General features: G+C 43.0%; 1 protein-coding gene and 1 pseudogene across 1 annotated transcript in view; one reads left to right on the top strand and one right to left on the bottom strand.

Annotated features, from left to right (window-relative positions):
• The window catches only part of LOC124788394 (arylsulfatase B-like), an 85974-nt gene extending 72603 nt beyond the window's left edge, over window positions 1–13371 (bottom strand). The window contains exons 1-4 of the mRNA XM_047255660.1: window positions 13277–13371; window positions 6789–6820; window positions 6546–6625; window positions 3339–3498 (exon numbers count right to left, since the gene is read on the bottom strand). Coding sequence (XP_047111616.1) covers window positions 3339–3498; window positions 6546–6625; window positions 6789–6820; window positions 13277–13371 — 367 coding nt within the window. The remainder of the gene's footprint in view (window positions 1–3338; window positions 3499–6545; window positions 6626–6788; window positions 6821–13276) is intronic.
• On the top strand, window positions 11669–11786 carry LOC124790653 (annotated as a pseudogene).
• Window positions 13372–19448: the final 6077 nt, after the last annotated feature.

The raw sequence follows: 19448 nt of genomic DNA, 5'->3' as shown, positions 1-19448 counted from the left end.
TCTGCCAGGAAGTTTCATATCAGCGCACACTCCGCTGCAGAGTGAAAATCTCATTTAGGAAACATTCCCGAGGCTGTGGCTAAGCCATGTCTCCGCAATATCCTTTATTTCAGGAGTGCTAGTTCTGCAAGGTTCGCAGTAGAGCTTCTGTAAAGTTTGGAAGGTAGGAGACGAGGTACTGGCAGAAGTAAAGCTTTGAGTACCGGGCGTGTGTCGTGCTTCGGTCGCTCAGTTGGTAGAGCACCAGCCCGCGAAATGCAAAGGTCCCGATTTCGAGTCTCGGTCGGGCACACAGTTTTATTCTGCCAGGAAGTTTCATATCAGCGCACACTCCGCTGCAGAGTGAAAATCTCATTCTGGTAACTGAAATCTTCCCGTATATACCGGCGTTTTCCAAGTATACCTCCTCTTCTTGTGAATCTTGAACAGGGTATTCGCTTTCTCCATTTTTTTTCCTTATCCCAAGCCCTTATTCTCCAGTAACCTTGTCTTCTAGTCCTTCCCCTAAATCTGCATTCCAGTCGCCCATGACTATTAGATTTTCGTCCCTCTTTACATACTGCATTACCCTTTCAATATCCTCATACACTTTCTCAATCTGTTAATATTCTGCTTGCGACGTCGGCATGTATACCTGAACTATCGTTGTCGGTGTTGGTCTGCTGTCGATTCTGATTAGAACAACCCGGTCACTGAACTGTTCACAGTAACACACCCTCTGCCCTACCTTTCTATTCATAACGAATCCTACACCTGTTATACCATTTTCAGCTGCTGTTGATATTACCCGATACTCATCTGACCAGAAACCCTTGTCTTCCTTCCACTTCACTCACTGATCCTTACTATATGTAGATTGAGCCTTTGCATTTCCATTTTCAGATTTTCTAGTTTCCCCACCACGTTCAAGCTTCTGACATTCCACGCCCCGACTCGTAGAACGTTATCCTTTCGTAGATTATTCAATCATTTTCTCATGGTAACGTCCCTCTTGGCAGTCCCCTCCCGGAGATCCGAATGGGGCACTATTCCGGAATCTTTTGCCAATGGAGAGATCATCTTCAATGATCTTCTTCAATTACAGGCCACATGTCCTGTGGATACACGTTACGTGTCTTTAATGCTGTAGTTTCCATTGCCTTCTGCATCCTCATGTCGTTGATCAATGCTGAGTCTTCCGCCTTTAGGGGCAATTTCCCACCCCTAGGACAAGAGAGTGCCCTGAACCTCTATCCGCTCCTCCGCCGTCTTTGACAAGGCCGTTGGCAGAATGAGGCTGACTTCTTATGCCGGAAGTCTTGGGCCGCCAATGCTGATTATTTATCAAAATTTAGGCTGTGGCGGGGATCGACGTTTTGATTAAGAATGAAAGACGCTACCCCTAGACCACGGGTACACTTCGAGAAATACACGTTGGGGAGTGCTTGAACAGTAGTGTTTGTGTTCCCGTTGTAGGCAACGTGTGCAAACATGGGGACAGCTGATTACGAGACCGGAGTTTAATCCTTAATTGTATTATCCAAAGAAGTACTACGTTGCTGAACTTTCCACAGATTTCATTGTTAACGGTGGAATCCTTTTATAACATGACAGTGTTCTAAACTGCTGTAATAGCTATCTATGAAGTGACTTAGCTCTACATCTCTTATACCAGCAATAACGATTCTCCACCAACTTGTTAATAGAAAATATACTGATTCAATTATATAGACCAGTGGAATGGTGTTCCTAAGCCAACATTAATCTAGGCTGTACTGCCACAGTATTATGGCAACGATAAGTGTGGTTTCAACAGCATCGTGCACTACCCCATCAGATACTGATGTCCGAGAGGACCTGAACGGCAAACACCCTATTTACTGAATTACAGTGTGGAGCTCATGTTTCGCGGATAACATTTATACCGTGGACCATTTCATTGGGGTGTTGTTTCTGATGGAACTACGTGAAGTCGTTAGTGTATGAAAGAGCAGTAAAAACTGAAAGTGATATTGCTGACAGCGTTCTTTCACCGAGAGAGTGCGAGCAAAATCTCATGATTCAATTTAATGTATGTTTTGAGTGCGGCAGTGATGACTTTTAAAAGTGGGTCGTGAGCCTGAGCTGTATTACGTGTAACTTACGTCAACTGAAAGAACGTATTCGTTACTGAACATTAGTTCCTCGTCTCAAAGTAGTAAGCCTAGAATGCTCTATGATACGTGTGATTCTGATTCTCGATATCTCTCTTTTGACAGCACAGACAGAAAAAACTCTATGACTGTATTACATTTTCCCAACATCCTACAGTTTATATCGACTTTGACATTGAAGTTCTCATGAGATAGCGGTAATAAGAAATATCAGTCTATACAGGGCGGTAATTATTGAAGCATATGAAGACAAGAAAAGTGAATTAGGTACAAACTACGGCGCGCACACACTTTATTCCACATGTAAAAATCACTACAGATGTTTGGATTTAGGTTATGACATGTTCGAGGTGCCTGCCGTCATTGGCGATGATGTGGCGCAGACGAATAGCGAAATTCTGTGTAACCTGCTAAAGTATCGGAATATCGATGCTGTCGATGACCTGAATAGCTGTTTTCAGCTCAGCAAAGGTTTTGGAGTTATTGCTGAACAACTTATCTTTAATATAGCCCCACGAAAAGGAGCCTAATGGGTTCAGATCCGTAGAATATGGAGGCCAATCGAGGCCCATGCCAGTAGCCTCTGCGTATCCCAGAGCGAGAATGTGTTCCCCAAAGTGCTTCTCTAGAACATCAAACACTATCCTGCTTCGATGGGGTCGAGCTCCGTCTTGGATGAACGACATCTTTTCGAAATCAGATTCACTTCGGATGGTGGGGATCGAATCATCTTCCAAAACCTTCACATACTGTTCGGTAGTTAACGTGCCGTCAACGAATGTAGCATCGATTATTCCGTCACTGGACATTGCACACCACACAGTCACCCGTTGAGGGTGAAGAGACTTCTCGTTCGCGATATGTGGATTCTCAGTCCCCCAAATGCGCCAATTTTCCTTATTGCCGAACCTAACAAAATGAAAGTGAGCTTCGTCGCTAAGCGCCAACCGCGGCCAGCCGTACAGTTTGAACGTCCTAACGCAAACCGTCAGAAGTTAGGACGACTTCATTCCATATAGTTAAATAAATATTACACTGTATGTTATTATGGACAACTGTTTTCTATCTAATAATTTCCAAGTGCAGTATTTTATCGATGTGTCTGTCACATTTAAGTTATCGCGAAAAGATTTTCTTCCTCTTAAGGCAACACATAGAGATGGAGTGTTCCATATATTAGGATCTTGAGATAAATACTTTCCTCACCTAAGCGTATGGGATATTTCCCTGTCAGCAGGGACGCCCTGGACGGCGTACATGTTGGCATCACGTAGTGACTGTTCAGTATGATGCCGTTGTAAGCCAGGGCGTCGATGTTGGGTGTCGGGATTTGATCGGAGCCGTGGAAACTCAGATCATTCCAACCCTGAAACACAAGTTTTTCTGATGTGGTAATTATTCTCTCAAGAAATGAGAGTAATGGTATACAAGATAGGAAACGCTTTATACTTATATGAACTTACTGTTCGAAGTTTCTTTAGGAGATTAAAAACGTCATGATGTCCTCCTCGAGGTGCTGAAAATATTTGTTATTTAACAACCAGTTCCGGATGACAACCATCATGAAGTTCCTGTATACCATTTTATATAATGCCCGGATGTTTCAGATGAGCAGGAAATTTACAAACATTTTCAAAAACTTACGTACTTAGACCTACTGTTTGAAATGAAATGATCTGATGCGAAAAATAAGAATTCAATGGAAAATTTGAACGACATATCGCAGACCATGTACTTGTTCCCAAAAGGATATCGATACGTCTGGTCTTAATTTTATCTTAGTATCACATTACACAGCTACTCTATCCACGTAGTGTATTCAGTGATCTGTTTTAAGCATAATACTTTTTATGTTGATTCATTTCGAAACTTCTGTAAAAAGGCTGCAATATTGTATTTATTTGCATTCGTTTTAAAACACATGTAAAAATAGCTGCAGTAACTATCGGCTTGTTACTATGGTGCGTCAAATGAAAATTTTTAATATTTTTTAACATATTATTTATTGTGAAGAAGTGGCACAAAGCTGTATCACTTTTCAACATAATCTCCCCCACGCTCAAAGCAAGTCCTCCAGGGCTTACAAATTGCATAAATTCCTTTAGAAGAAATTCTTTTGATAGTCCGCGCAAACACTCATGCATCACGTGGCGTACCTCTTCATCAGATGGAACTTCTTTCCTCCCATTGTGTCTTTGAGTGGTCCAAACATATGGAAATCATTTGGGGCAAGGTCTGGTGGGTATGGTGTATGAGGAACACTCAAATTGTAGGTCTGTGATTGTTGCAACTGTTGTACGGGCAGTGTGAGGCCTTGCATTGTCATGTTGCAAAAGGACACATGCTGCCAGCAATCCACGTGGCTTTGATTTGATTGCAGGCTGCAGATGATTTTTTAGGAGATCTGTGTGTGATGCACTGGTGACAGTGGTCCCTCTAGGCATGTACTGCTCCAAAATGACGCCTTTTTGTCCCAAAAGAGAGTCAGCATAACCTTCCTTGCTGATGGATCTGCTCGAAACAACTTTGGTTTTGGTGATGAGGAATGGCGTCATTCCTTGCTCGCTCTCTTCGTTTCCGGTTGGTGGAAGTGAACCCAGGTTTCGTCCCCAGTAACGATTCTTGCAAGGAAGCCATCACCTTCTCGTTTAAAGCGCCGAAGAAGTTCTTCACAAGCATCAACACGTCGTTCTCCCATTTCAGGAGTCAGCTGTCGTGACACCCATCTTGCACGCACTTTGTGAATCTGGAGCACATCATGCACAACGTGGTGTGCTGACCCATGACTAATTTGTAAACATGCTGCAATGTCATTCAGTGCCACTCGGCGGTTTTCCTTCACTATGGCTTCAACTGCTGCAATGTTCTGTGGAGTCACAACTCGTTGTGCCTGACCTGGACGAGGAGAATCTTCCACCGAAGTCGCACCATTTGCGAATTTCCTACTCCATTCGTAGACTTGCTGCTGTGACAGACATGCATCACCGTACTGAACCTTCATTCGTCGATGAATTTCAATAGGTTTCACACCTTCACTACGCAAAAACCGATTAACAAAACGCTGTTCTTTCCTGGTCCAAGTCGCAAGTGGGGCGGCCATCGCTATACTGATACTGCGACGGTATGTGTGCATCTGCACTATGCTGCCACCTACAGGCCATTCTGCACGCTGTTTGTAGCACGCTTACCAACTTACCCGATAACGGCCGCGGAATTTCGATTTGTTATTACAAATTTAATATTTACATTTGACTCACCCTCGTTCTTCATTGTGTACATGTTGGACATGACTAGTCTTAAACGCTCATTGTTATCCGATGTTCTGTTGATGTGGTTCATTCTGGTGTCAAGCTTGTCTACGTGAGATTTCAAATTACATGTAATATGGAACAATTAGCGGACCTACATTTGCTGTACACTTCATAAAACATAGTAAATTCAGCATTCGTCTCTGTTGCTGCGTAAAAAAAATTTAAGTGATCATACATTAGACGCAACTGCCGCTTTAGGTTCCTTCCAGATCTTCACTGACCCTCTTCCTACACATCTTTCAGCGATAAGAGCTACAAACTGTGTTTATTAAGGGTTTTCGTGGCTACATTAAAGTGACTGGATAGTGTTGTTTAACATATGTGACAATTCTCTTAGACGTACACTTTATATATCAGAGTAGCATGTCCTTTAATGTTACCGTAAATCGGAAGCAGTACACATGTGGGAAGGGGTCATAGCTTGTCTGTATGTGTATGTAAATCGTTGTCTTATGCATTCACTTTCTGTCGCTGCAACTGTGATTCTGTGATTGTAGCACGCCTAAGTTTCTATTAGATAAACCATAAGGGCTATCTGATATGAATGTCACGTTTCCTAATCGCAGTATACGACACACAGCTTTCTTTTTTTGGAAGGGGTGGGGGTCATCGGTCTTCTGACTGGCTTGATGCCGCCCGCCACAACTTCCTCTCCTGTGCTAACCTCTTCATTTCAGAGTAGCACTTGCAGCCTACTTCCTCAATTATTCTCTGGATGCATTCCAATCTCTGTCTTCCTCTACAGGTTTTGCCCACCTACAGTTCCCTCTAGTACCATAGAACTCGCGAACCATTATCGGACTGAAAGGGATCACAGACTCGTTAGACGCTGATGGGATAGCAGGAAGAAAATATGGAAGCCCGAAGTCGTATTGTAGCAAATTAAGTAAGATTACGAAAGTACACGGGATTAAATTTAGCCAAGTGTTCAGTACCTTAGAAACAGTGTGTTATACAGAAACTGACGAAAGATCGATGTATGTTACGTATTTTCCTGTTCGAATGACTGAAGTTATGTCAAATGCACCAAGGCTTCTATTACTAATTTCTATGAATTCATTTAGCTACTTTTGCTCTTCCTTCATCATGAGAGGAGACTTACCAAGTCATCTGCAATTATGAAAATAATGTTGGGCGGCGTCGATTGTCCATGCCCGACTCCTGCTGCTATAAGCAGCCACACTGCGGCCAAGAGGGCAGACATCGCTCACTGTGCGTCCAGAATAACCGCCAGTTTATACACCTGCGAAAACGTTAACTTCACTTGAACAAGGACGAAATATAATTTAATTCTGTATACAGCTATTCGGATCTGTTGTTCAACTTTACTTTTAGATCCGATTACCCAGAGAGATAAAAACATACACTGAATTCTTTCTTCACTTCATGAAATTCTAAATAGGACGAAGGCAAGTATTCGCGATGATGTTAAGACAATAGATTACAGGTAAGTACCATATGCGGCTGCGGTGAAGGTAAAAATTATTACAAATTTAACTCCAAAATTATTTGTGCGAACACTCAATAACGGACTGTGAGAGTGAGTGCTCTATCGAAGCAGGTTATGTAATTCATGTCATGGGAAGAGAAAAAAACCGGAGGGAATTATTACTGTGGATAGCAGTAGAAAGCTGATACTTGACATTTCCCCAGTTACTCCCCTGTAGCATGCTAGACTAGTAGTAGAAATGGTAAAGCAGAAAAGAACAGATGGGGGAAGTGGAATAAATTTGTACAGCTATTTTTGTCCAGAGGACGACATCAGTCTGTTGTAATAATTCTTTGTAATCGACGGGAAAGGGAGCAGGGAATTCGAAATGCTACTGGTCCATTAGTCATTTATATGAACCGTTTTCACAAAAGTTGTTTAGAGGAAACTTCAGACCACAAACAAGGAAGGGAACAAGTTGGCTTTACAAGTGGGTAGGGAACAATGGATCACCTACAATTTGGCAACAGTATTATAGAAGGGAGGAAGAAAACGCTACATAACTACAGACAACCGCGTAGGTAGGGCAACCACACCTATGAATATTAATCTTGGGTATTAATAACCACTTCAGCTGTACTTAGTTCTTTATCATTGGATCACTACCAGTTTCATGGCACTAAAATCCACATCTTCAGGTTAACATATGACTAAAACATTAATGTGGTGTCACCGCCAGACACCACACTTGCTAGGTGGTAGCCTTTAAATCGGCCGCGGTCCGTTAGTATACGTCGGACCCGCGTGTCGCCACTATCAGTGATTGCAGACCGAGCGTCACCACACGGCAGGTCTAGAGAGACGTCCTAGCACTCGCCCCAGTTGTACAGCCGACTTTGCTAGCGATGGTTCACTGACAAATTACGCTCTCATTTGCGGAGACGATAGTTAGCATAGCGTTCAGCTACGTAATTTGCTACGACCTAGCAAGGCGCCATTATCATTTGCTATTTATCTTGTGGTGCATGTACCGTCAGACCGATGTTCACCAATTATGGATTAAAGTTAAGTATTTCAGAAATCACGTACTATTTTTGCTACTATAAGACCTTGACCTATTCCAGACCTCACGCCAGTCTGCGTGAGCTTAAACGCGTGCCTTTCGGGTTCCTCTCCTAGTGACTTGGCTGTCTTGCCAAGTCACAACAATTAGAGCGGAAAAGCTGGGAACCCTTTTACCCAAATTTCATTGCCCGTCAGCACAAGACCGAAAAACGTATTTTCCTGCGATTACAATATCAGTAGGCTATTGTCGTAATCAGTGAACTCATTTGCATCCTTGGGTGTGCAACGGGGTGATCGCAGCTTAGCATTCACAGCACGCGACCGAAGCACCTGTAAGCGATTCCGTGTAGACCGGAGAAGCAGCCCATCCACTATATTGGAATCCAGCTGTTTAATTGTACGACATAACGCCGCTTAGTGGTGTTTTGTTCTGATGGACAACGAAATTTGGGTAAAAAGTTTCCGAGCTTTGCCGCTGTAATGTTTTAGTCATATGTTCACCTGAAGATGTGGCTTTCAGTGCCACGAAACCGGTAGTGATCCACTGACAGAGAACTGAATACAGATGACGCGGTTATTAATACCGAAGAATGTTACATACCATTCAAGGTTATGAGAAAACATTTGAGTCTCACATAAAAAAATCTGTGCTGGCACCCCTTCAGAACAAGGTATAAAAAGTATATTCATCAGTTTGCTGAGGATATGTGGAATGTCGGAAGAGGAAGGGATTCTCTCGGTTGGATTGTGGATGGAGACAGGTAACTGGATCAAGACATCGTGGCGCTTGGAGGGGTCATGACGAGCGAGATTCTGATCCTTCACTGCGACCATGGTCCTCCGACTCATTGCCACAGCAGACTGATAAGAGTTTACAGCATCACAGCTCATTACGTTGGTGTTAGTGTTTAGGTAGGAAGCGCAACGGTGCCACAACTCCACTAAATCCGACTCATGCCTTAGTGCCATTCGATGTGGTACTGAATGGAACACTGGATTTACCAAATTAATCGTTGTGTCGGGTTAACCATTTCATTTGCAGCTACGAGAGAGTAGCCATCCTTACGGTTGCCTATCTTGTTAGATGACGTCAACAATTAACTTTGTTTTTTCATAGAATGTTAATGCCAATACTTTGTTATTGTTTAATATAAAAAAATCGGCTTATGTTTCATTTGCATTTTTGCTTGAAGATGCACGTAGTTCTCTTCAGTGCAGTGATTTATTCTATTGATGGAACAGATAGTTATAAAGTAGGAGTATTGTGATTTTTCACATTATCATTCTATGTTTTAGGGTATTTGACGATAGCGATTCCGTTGCATAATTTACAATTAACATGTATCTTTAGAGGAGTGTAACGGAGTCTGCGTATGTCACTTGCTCTGATAGGATATTGCACATCCAGTGAAGTCTCCATTTATGCCTGTACAAACAGTATGAAGAGAAGGGCTGCATATGCAAAGGCAAAAGTCCTGGTCTGACTACCGTACAGGAGAAAAATTTTGATCACGTTCGAGCAGCATTCCAACAAAGCCCACAGAAATCAATGCTTCGTGCAAGCTCTGACCTTCATATCCGACAATCACCAGTTCGCATAATTGTAAACACTTGCGCATGAAAGCTTGCAAATTACAGTCTGTTCATGCACTGAATCGAAGAGATTATTCCGCACAACCTGTCTTCTACATCGATGCGTTGGCTAGAATGAACACTGACAATGACACGTCAGAGAGTATAATTTTTAGTGCCGATGCAACATTTTGTGGTGTCACCGCCAGACACCACACTTGGTAGGTGGTAGCTTAAATCGGCCGCGGTTCATTTAGTACATGTCGGACCCGCGAGTCGCCACTGTGTGATCGCAGACCGAGCGCCACCTCAAGGCAGGTCTCGAGATACGGAAGAGCACTCACCCCAGTTGTACGACGACTTTGCTAGCGACTACACTGACGAAGCCTTTCTCTCATTTGCCGAGAGACTGTTAGAATAGCCTTCAGCTAAGTCCATGGCTACGACCTAGCAAGGCGCCATTAACCGTATCTGAAGAGAGTCTTATTTGTATTATCAACAGCGATGTACCACAACATGGAATAAAGTTAAGTATTCGAGGAGCTGCATACTTTTCTTATGAGAATTCATTACTTATCCTGTTCCAGAATTCACGCCCGTCTGCGTTAGATAGCGTGCATTTAGGCCGCCTCTATCTACAAGGTGTTGGCACATTTACCAACACATCACATTTCATACTAACGGCAAAGTTAATCGGCACAATATGAGTTTTTGCAGAACAGAAAACCCCATTCCTTCATCCAACACGAGCGAGATTCACAAAGATCAATTGTATTTTGCGCCGGGAAAGTATTTACAGCCTTTTTTTCTAATCATGAGTAAAATTGTCATACACATTTTGCTTTCTTGACATGCTTTCTTATGGCTATTGCAAGAGGACTCCACCGACTTCATGTGATAAGAATATGGTGTAACTCCTCTTTTTCGTTTCGCTGTGAGGGAATACCTAAACAAACATCAGCCTGGATGATGGCTTGGCCGTGTAGATGCTGGTGACATTGTGTGGTCACTACGATAACGAGCCTTTACGGTTTGTGATTTTTTTTTTTTTGTGGGTCTGTGTGGAGGATTCAGTATTTGTCCCTTCCGTGTCACACTCCTTGTCACAGTTATGGCAGGGGATCGAAGCCGCGTCAATCACCCCCGACACGCTGCAGTAGGTTTGTAAAGGGTGCGAATATCGTCTCGACGTTTACAATCGGAGTGCATGTCGAGTCTCTGCAATACAGGTTATCATTACAAAATTTTCCCGTAAGATTAACCTTTACTCCTTAAATACATTTGTCTAGCAGGAACGTAATAGGAATTGGACTTTGAAGCGCCTGACTGGAAGAACAATAAAATTAACTGTGTGTTATCGAATGGTATAGACGTACTACGTGATATAGCGCTCGTGAACCATTATCGGACTCGAAAGGATCAGAGACTCATTAGATACCGATGGCGTAGCAGGAAGAAAATATGGAAGCCTGAACTCGGATTGTAGCAAATATAAGTAAGATTATGAAAGTGAACGGGATTAATTTAGCCAAGTGTTCAGTATCTTAGAACCTGTGTATTACACAGAAACTGACAAAAGATCGATGTATGTAAGGTATTTTCCAGTGCGAATGACTGAAGTTATATCAAATACACCAAGGCTTCTATTAAAAAGAAAATTAGTGTTTCGCGTAAGTGATGAGAGAAATGTAAGAGAATTTTCTGAACTTAGGACACCTGTTCGGAGAGAGTGAGAGAAGGCTATACGAAAGTATGGTAGTGAGGCCGTTGGAAATAATATAATAAGATTACGAAGAGACTAAAACGGAACTGATGTTCGGTGGAGATCGCATTTCATCAGTTAAACCGTCGGATCCTACAGCAACTCCGACAAAAGAGCTGAAGCAGAAATTCAGGTAACATCACGAATATACATTTCCAAAGTAATACAAGATGAGGTGAGATTAAAAAGAAAGGAAAGCAATGGGAGAAGATAGTCTTCAGATAGCAATGAATGGAATTCCGTGTCTCTTGTTGAGTTACAGATTATTTTAATACAGCATCAGAAATATCGTTAGAAGACTTGCTACTGACTGTTCTGATGCTGTATTAACTGTCGCTCTCTCAAACGGACGTAATGCTCAGAAACCGGACATAGTATCTTAAAAGTATTTCTGGGTGCCAACGGTCTTGCCACAATGGTAACACCGGTTCCCATCAGATCACCGAAGTTAAGCGCTGTCGGGCTGGGTTAGCACTTGGATGGGTGACCATCTAGTCTAGCGAGCGCTGTTGGCAAGCGGGGTGCACTCAGCCCTTGTGAGGCAAACTGAGGAGCTACTTGATTGAGAAGTAGCGGCTCCGGTCTCGGAAACTGACATACGGCTGGATGAGCGATGTGCTGACGACATGCCCCTCCATACCTAATCCAGTGACGCCTATGGGCTGAGGATGACACGGCGGCCTGTCGGTAGAGTTGGGTCTTCGTGACCTGTGGCAGTGTTGCTTGGACTTCCAATGCGTAAAACGATCCAAACCCGGCAGATGGCTCATAGAGTGATGGGGAGATACAAGCCTCAAGGGTAAAAACACGAAGACAAGTGGATCAGAGAGCACAGTGTTCTGGAGAATGGGTTTCTGTTTGTAATGATAGTTAAATATAAATGCATAGGACATACAGCCACGCGAATGAATGACTGCTGGTTCAAGAAAATTCTTATGCCTACGAAGATTTTCAGGGCGTGTCAGTTTCGTTGAACCTTCACAGTTTTCTTTTTGCCTAAGACTGCAGCGTCAGCGCGACATTTCGGAATGGCTAGTCTCAACCGGCAAAGGGACGGTGTGTGTCAGTCCATCTTCTTATATGAGGTACTGAGCTGCCCCTGCTCAAAAAGATCTTTTCTTTTTGACGAAATTTAATGTACTTAAAATTTTGTATTGAGAAACGCTGTAGTTTTGGACTTATTTAAGAAAAACATACAGAACTTACTCTGAAACATGTTTTTCTTGAATAACTAGAAACCTGTGGCCTCCAGTGAAAACGTATCCCAGTTCAAAATTTAACGTACCTACAAAAAGGTCCTGTTCATTTAAGGGCTTATTTCAATAGTGGTATAAGTCCATTACCTCCACTTTCCTGTCATTAATGCTTCTGAAATTAATGAGCCAAACAAACAGAAAGAAAGATTCATCTCTAGCAAGAAGCCATATGCTTGAATATTTCTGGTATCCCAGTTATAGATTTTTCAGCGCTCTTTTAATTTTAGGACGGTGTATCTCTACATGAACAAAAATGGCCTTGTACCACTATTGAAATAAGCCATTCATTTGTTCTGTAGGACTAATAGTCTGTGTTCGAGAGATGACGAAAAGTGCGGGCATGGTTTCTGAAGGCATTGAAGGTTGCATAGAACCTATCGGTAGGGGCCACTGAATCAACCTGTATGCGGTTGATACCAGTGTCCAGCATGTGCGCAGATCTCGCAACGGCCTCTCACAGCAGTTAACTACGGATTGGTCGGTTGTTAATGTAACTGGCAAGTCCTGACCGCCACACACTGCAGCTTTGCACACCGCAGACTGGTTCATCTCCTGTCTTATAGCCTCAAATGCTGGCTGCCAAGCTTCGCTGAGAGCAAACTCCTTACTTCAGTTAACAGGTGTTCCCGTCACTCGAATCTCCATTGCCTGCTTGACAGTGCTGCTCTAGAAACAATTATTTGAGCAGTCGGTTTTTTTTATGAGAGGGAAGGATCCAATGCAGATTCATTTTACAGCCTAGGTCTTACGTTGCAAAGATGTTCCATGTAAAGTAGAGGGATACAGCGATGCATTCGTCCGTTGTAACATTTTCCTCATTCACACGTACCGTGAAGAACATCATGTGTACGAAGACCGAAGGTATGTTCCGCAGTGCCCATAAGGTTCCTTGTTTTTGCAGGCGGAGAATAAACCGGCTTGGCACTACTCAGAGATCGGCGGATTCTTGCGCCCATATATGTCAGGAACGGAATGTTCTATTTGTTTGCTTCTCTGCTGTTGTTACGTCTCTGTTTTACCCAGCGCCTTCATAATTTCTTATTTAAAGTTTCCACTGGAAGTAAAAGTCTTTTTAGGCGATGCAGCACAAACTGTAAGATGCTGTTACTACAGACTGTCTTCGTGCTTTGCGCCAGCGTCATTGCAGACCAGAATAGCTATCGTAGATGGTGGCAGCTAATCGCTGGAAGATACACATCTGTGTGGCTGGGTTTTCATGTTCCAAAATACTATCAGGCTCTTTCAGTTCGTGGACGTCCAGAAACGGGGGTCAGTCGTTCTCCGCCTCCGTGCTAAATTTAATACTTTGATGAATGAAGTTGGTCGAGGAATTCGTTTAGTGTGTCCCTCTCGTGTTGACACGAATGTTTCTTCGACGAATGTGTAGAAGTGCTTAGGTGACCGAGGCGCTGACTTTAGTACAATTTATTGAAATTAATCCATGGAAACGTTACGAAACGTGACAGAGGCAAGCCCACTGGAACCCCATCATCTTGTTGTTAGTATTTTCCACCACGCAGGAACAACATTGTTGTTAGGCAGTGACGCCGTCCAAATGCTGTTGGACGGCCGTTGAGAGGGTATGCCCGCCGCCTATACCTACCGTATACAAGGAGACGGACCGTAGCACACTGGCACTTGGCCTGAAGTTGGAAATAGAGATAGAATGAGACAGTGAGAGAGAGAGAGAGAGAGAGAGCGAGAGCGAGGGAGGGAGGGAGTAGTCTTTCAGAGACGTCACTCTCACACTGGAGTCTTATGCGAAAAGACACCCACGAAGAGAACTCTAATCTGAATTCCAAGACATAAGACTGATGCGAAGCCATGAACGAATATGAGTATCGATGATTTTGTAATTTAAGGAGATGACAGTAATGCTTGCAGAAACATGGAAATTTTTATCGAAGCTTGCTGTCAAATGGTTGACAATAACGAAGAAAATATTTGTGGTGGTGAACCATAAACTCTATCAGTCAGCCAACAACACACAACGGGGGAATGTCTACTAAACCCGCTCCTTATACTTAATGAACTCTAGTGCAATTATGTGGCTTTAAAACGTAGAACGCTGTACTCACGCACACCAAGCAGGTTGACCCTTCTCACTCTGCCGTATGACGTACAGCTTCGTCTGATTTCTACTCAGGAGTTTACGCAATCTCCTTTTAATTACCTAGATATCTCGATCACTGAAATTCCCATGAGATAATTATTACAAGTGAGTTTGTCTTTCCTGGAGATATAGAGAAGAATATCATTACGATAAACATATTGTAATTGGCGTGACTGTACATTGATGAAGTATGGCTTCGTCTGATTTCTACTAGTGAGTTTGCGCAATATCCCTTTGATTATCCAAATATCTCGATCACTGAATTTATCTTTCCAGAAGACATAGAGAAGAATGGCATTACGATAAACGTAACTTATGTAATTGTCCATTGGCCAACACCTAAAACGTCCTCGAATGAGCTTCAGCAGACACCTGTGGATAACTAATTTGTCCGCTAAATAAACAACAGCCTATTTCAAAACAAATTTTGATGTTTATTATCATAGTTTGTGTTTAACGTCTGCCACTAACTTTATAACTCTGGTAATACGGAAGTTAATCATTAAACAGTAAATATCAAAAACGGGATTCATTCAACTCGTGCGTGGGACTAGGTTTTATAATTATTAATATAAAATACCAAAATGTAGATGGTGCTTCTAGCAGCCCTAGGAAACTAACGCTTACAGCTAATTTCAGCTGCTGGAAGAATATTTTTTTGTAGATTTCGTTTTTCTGAAAGTCTCTCGCTGCAAATATTGGCGTTACATTAAAGAACAAACTGGGAACTGTTGTAATAACCTACTATTCACTGTCTCTTATAACTATTATCGAAAATAAATTGATGTCGAAATTGTGTTGCAAGTATTCGAGTGCTCTCAGCTTGGCTATGCAAACTGAATACAGGGCAAAAAATTCCAACTGTTTCTAAATTTTTTAACTGTGCTGGTTTTCATCAAGATACTTTAATCTTACTCTCGAATTTAGCGCGATTTTCGTAATCTACATCTACATCCACATTACTGCTGCGCAATTCACACTTAAGAGCCTGCCAGAAGGTACAACGAACCGCTTTCGCACTGCTTCTCTTCTGCTCCACTCTTGAACAACGCGCGGGGAAACCGAACACAAACCCTTCCGTGCGATCTGTCATTTCTTTTATTTTATTACGATGATCATTTCTCCCTACGCAGGTGGGTGTGACCAAAACACTTTGGCAGCCGGGGGAGAAATTAGGAGAATAAAATTTCGTGAAAACATCTCACCGCAACGAAGAACAGCTTTGTTTTAATGATTGCCACCCCAACTCGCCTATCATATTCGTGACACTCTCTCCACTATTTCGTGATGATACGAAACGCTCTGACCTCCTATAAAATTTTTTTGGTCCTCTGTCTATACTGTCTGGTAAGGAACCCACAGTGAACAGCAATACTCTAGCAGTGGACGGACAAGTTTAGTGTAGGCAGTCTTTTTAATAGATTTCTTGCATCGTCTAAGTATTCTAGCAATTAAACATGGCCCTTCGTTCGTCTATCTTATAATAATATCCATTTGACCGTTACACCTTAACTTGTTCGTAACTGTCATCCCCAGGAATTTGGTTGAAATTACAGCGTTTATATTTGTGTGAGTTATCGTACAACCGAAATTTAACGGATTCCTTTTGAGTACTCACATTTCTCATGATTTATTATCAATTACCACTTTTCGCACGATATGTGTATTACCAGATTATACCACAGAGATTTCAGAGCGAATATATTGCACTGCAGAGGAGTATGCGAGGTTTTCAAACTTCCTAACAAACTAAATGCGCAACTCCTGTTTCGAATCCAGGTCAGACACACGGTTTAAAACACTTCCAGGAAATTTCAATCCTCCGCTGGCTCCAAAGACTGAAAATGTACTAGTGAGTGCAACCAGTTTCTCAAAAAGTGTGTATAGTTTGCATTTATAGCAAACGGTCTTGGTAAATTGTCTTCTTCATCAATATTTACGTAAGCTCACTGCCAGTATAGTGCGTCTTACGAAGGCCGGAGCACGCCCACCGTGGGAAAACCGTGCACCGAACATCAAAGCTGCACCCACCGTTTGCACCAATCGAGTCTGCTACTGCTGAATACAGTGTCCACACTGGACATTCAGCGGAGTATGACAAAGCAAAAATTTTGCCTCAGCAGCATCATTTTGGGACTCAATGAGTCAAGAATCCTTGCTAATACACACGGCATATAATTTCATGCACTATGATAGCTGGTACTAGCTGGATAGTGTGTGTAACAGGACCATTTCGCCGATTTTCTCCGATTGAAGACGAGAGAAGGCATTCTGCGGCCTTGCACCCTTAACTAGCCAGCGTTTATCGCGAATTTTTCGCCTAGTCCAAAGCCCAAAGGGATTAGAAATAGGCGCAGGTGGCTCTTCTATACGAGAATGAAAGAAGAACAGACCCGCCAAATTATCGATTAATACCCTTAACAAAGATGAGATGTAGAATTCTTGAACTTATTCCAAGTTCGAATAGAACAAATTCATTAGGGACACAACAGCTTCTGGCCGCAAATCAGCATGCGCTTATAAAGTATCGATCTTGCGAAACTGAGTTTGCTTCTTTCTCTCACGATGTGTTACGAAACATAGATGAAAGGCTACAAACAGATTGTATAACGTGTATGAATCCAGAGTCTCACGGCGATAACATTGAATAAAATGTTCTCGGGTTTCCAGCCGCGTCAATTGCTTAAAACTACACGAGCTTTCGGCCAAGCACTCCTTGGCCATTGTAAAGTGTTATGACTGCCAGTAGGCTGTTAATGCATCCTTATACACGCTAGATCCCGGCAGTGACGTCACTGGTGCCCGTGACATTGCCGTATATGGGCATGATTTGAGTCAGCGTTCGATGTGCCCTCTTAAACCGCGGAATCGCTGGATCCTACGCAGCGCTGAACTGTAAGCCACCGTCTCTATTCAGGGTGTTTGCTACGCTATCCAGAGAAATCTGCGTTAGCTGAGCATGCGTTAGAAAGCGCTCACTACATAAAATTTGACGATATCTCTGTCGTGGCTCGCACTGACGGCTTCTGGGACTGTTTAATAAAGGAAGCTATTGAAATAAAAATTACCGCAAACACCCTGAATAGAGGCGGTGGCTTACAGCTCAGCGCAGCATGGGATCCAGCGATCGCGTGGTTGGAGAGGGCACATCGAACGCCGACTCAAATCATACCCATATATGGCAATGTCACGGGCACAAGTGACGTCACAGCCGGGATCTAGCGTATATAAGGGCGCACCAACAGCCCACTGGCAGTCATAACACTTGACAATTGCCAAGGAGTGCTTGGCCGAATGCTCGTGTAGTTTTAAGCAATTGACGCGGTTGGTAACCCGAGAACATGTTATTGAGATTATGTAACGTATTTATATTCTTCGGGAAAGTATTTGAGACTGTGACCCAATGCAAACTGTGAACGAGGATCGGAGTATATTCATATTTTCCCCTATATACGAGTGTCTTGACTTCTTCAGTAATAGAACGATACGTGGCCCACGACTGCGAGTGTCGATCAGGGACAATGACGCTGTCAGCAATACCCTAGGGAGGCATGATACGGCCGTTCTTGTTATCTATGTACGTAATGCTCTGATAAACAGAGTTGAACATCAGTCTGCGACTGTTAGCTGATAATGGTGTAGTATACGGGAAAGAATCATCGATGAGTGATGTTTGATGAATTGCAGTTTGCTCTAAATGTAGAAAAGTGTAGTACAATACAGATGAATACGAAAAGTAGTCCTTTAATGTTAGAATACAGTATTAGTAGTGTCCTGCTTGACACAGTCGTTTAAGTATCTAGGGGTGATGCTGAAAAGCGATATGAAGTGGAACGAGTACTTCAGGATGGTAGTAGGGACGGCGGATAATTCGACTTCGGTTTATTAGACATTAGTAGTATTAGGAAAGTGCAGCCCATCTACAAAGGGAGCACGAATAGAACACTTTTGTGACCCACTGCTGATTACTACTGGAGTGTTCGGAACTCCGTAAGGTCCCGTTAAAGAGAGACGTCAAAGCAATTCTGTAGCGAGCAGGTTTGTTACCAGTAGGTTCAATCAACGCGCGAGTTTTACGGAGATGCTTCGTGAAGTGAAACAATAATCTATGAAGGAAAGGCGACTGTCTTTTCACGAAACAATCTTGAGAAAATTGACAGAAACAGAATTTGCGAATGACTGCAGAATGATTGTAATGCTTCCAACGTACATTTCGCGTAAGAACCGCTATGACCATATGAGAGAAGTAAGAGCTGTTAGGGAGGCACATCTCTGTCGTTTCACCCTCGCTTCATTCGCGAGTGGAAAAGGAAATAACTCCGCAGTACACCATAAGGTGGCTATCGGTTTGTGTATGTAGATAAACAGAGTCATTTTTCCACCGTGTCCAAACTCTAGGGACTGATCCGACGAGAGAATACGTAGTACAAAAGGTCAAATGAACTTCGGAAACGCATGGTTTCCGTGCTAGAGACATTCAGTCATACATTGTTACAGGGATTGCTGTCTAATACGCTCTGTACCATGCAACCACATTTACAGTATGTTTTGAAAATGGTTTCCACGTGCCGCAACGAATGCCTGTAAGCGCCGTAGTATGTTCTGTCTCACGTTCACTTCGCCCAGGCTGCATCCGAACTGTGTCGAAGGCAGCATGAGCACCCTTCTCCGGTGTCTCCACATCTGGAAGGGCTTTGTGTGGTGTCACCGCCAGACACCACACTTGCTAGGTGGTAGCCTTTAAATCGGTCGCGGTCCGGTAGTATACGTCGGACCCGCGTGTCGCCACTGTCAGTGATCGCAGACCG

Source organism: Schistocerca piceifrons, chromosome 3 (assembly GCF_021461385.2).
Source record: "Schistocerca piceifrons isolate TAMUIC-IGC-003096 chromosome 3, iqSchPice1.1, whole genome shotgun sequence".
In the NCBI taxonomy this organism is placed as follows: Eukaryota; Metazoa; Arthropoda; class Insecta; order Orthoptera; family Acrididae; genus Schistocerca; species Schistocerca piceifrons.
This window is presented reverse-complemented; position numbering and strand designations above follow the sequence as displayed.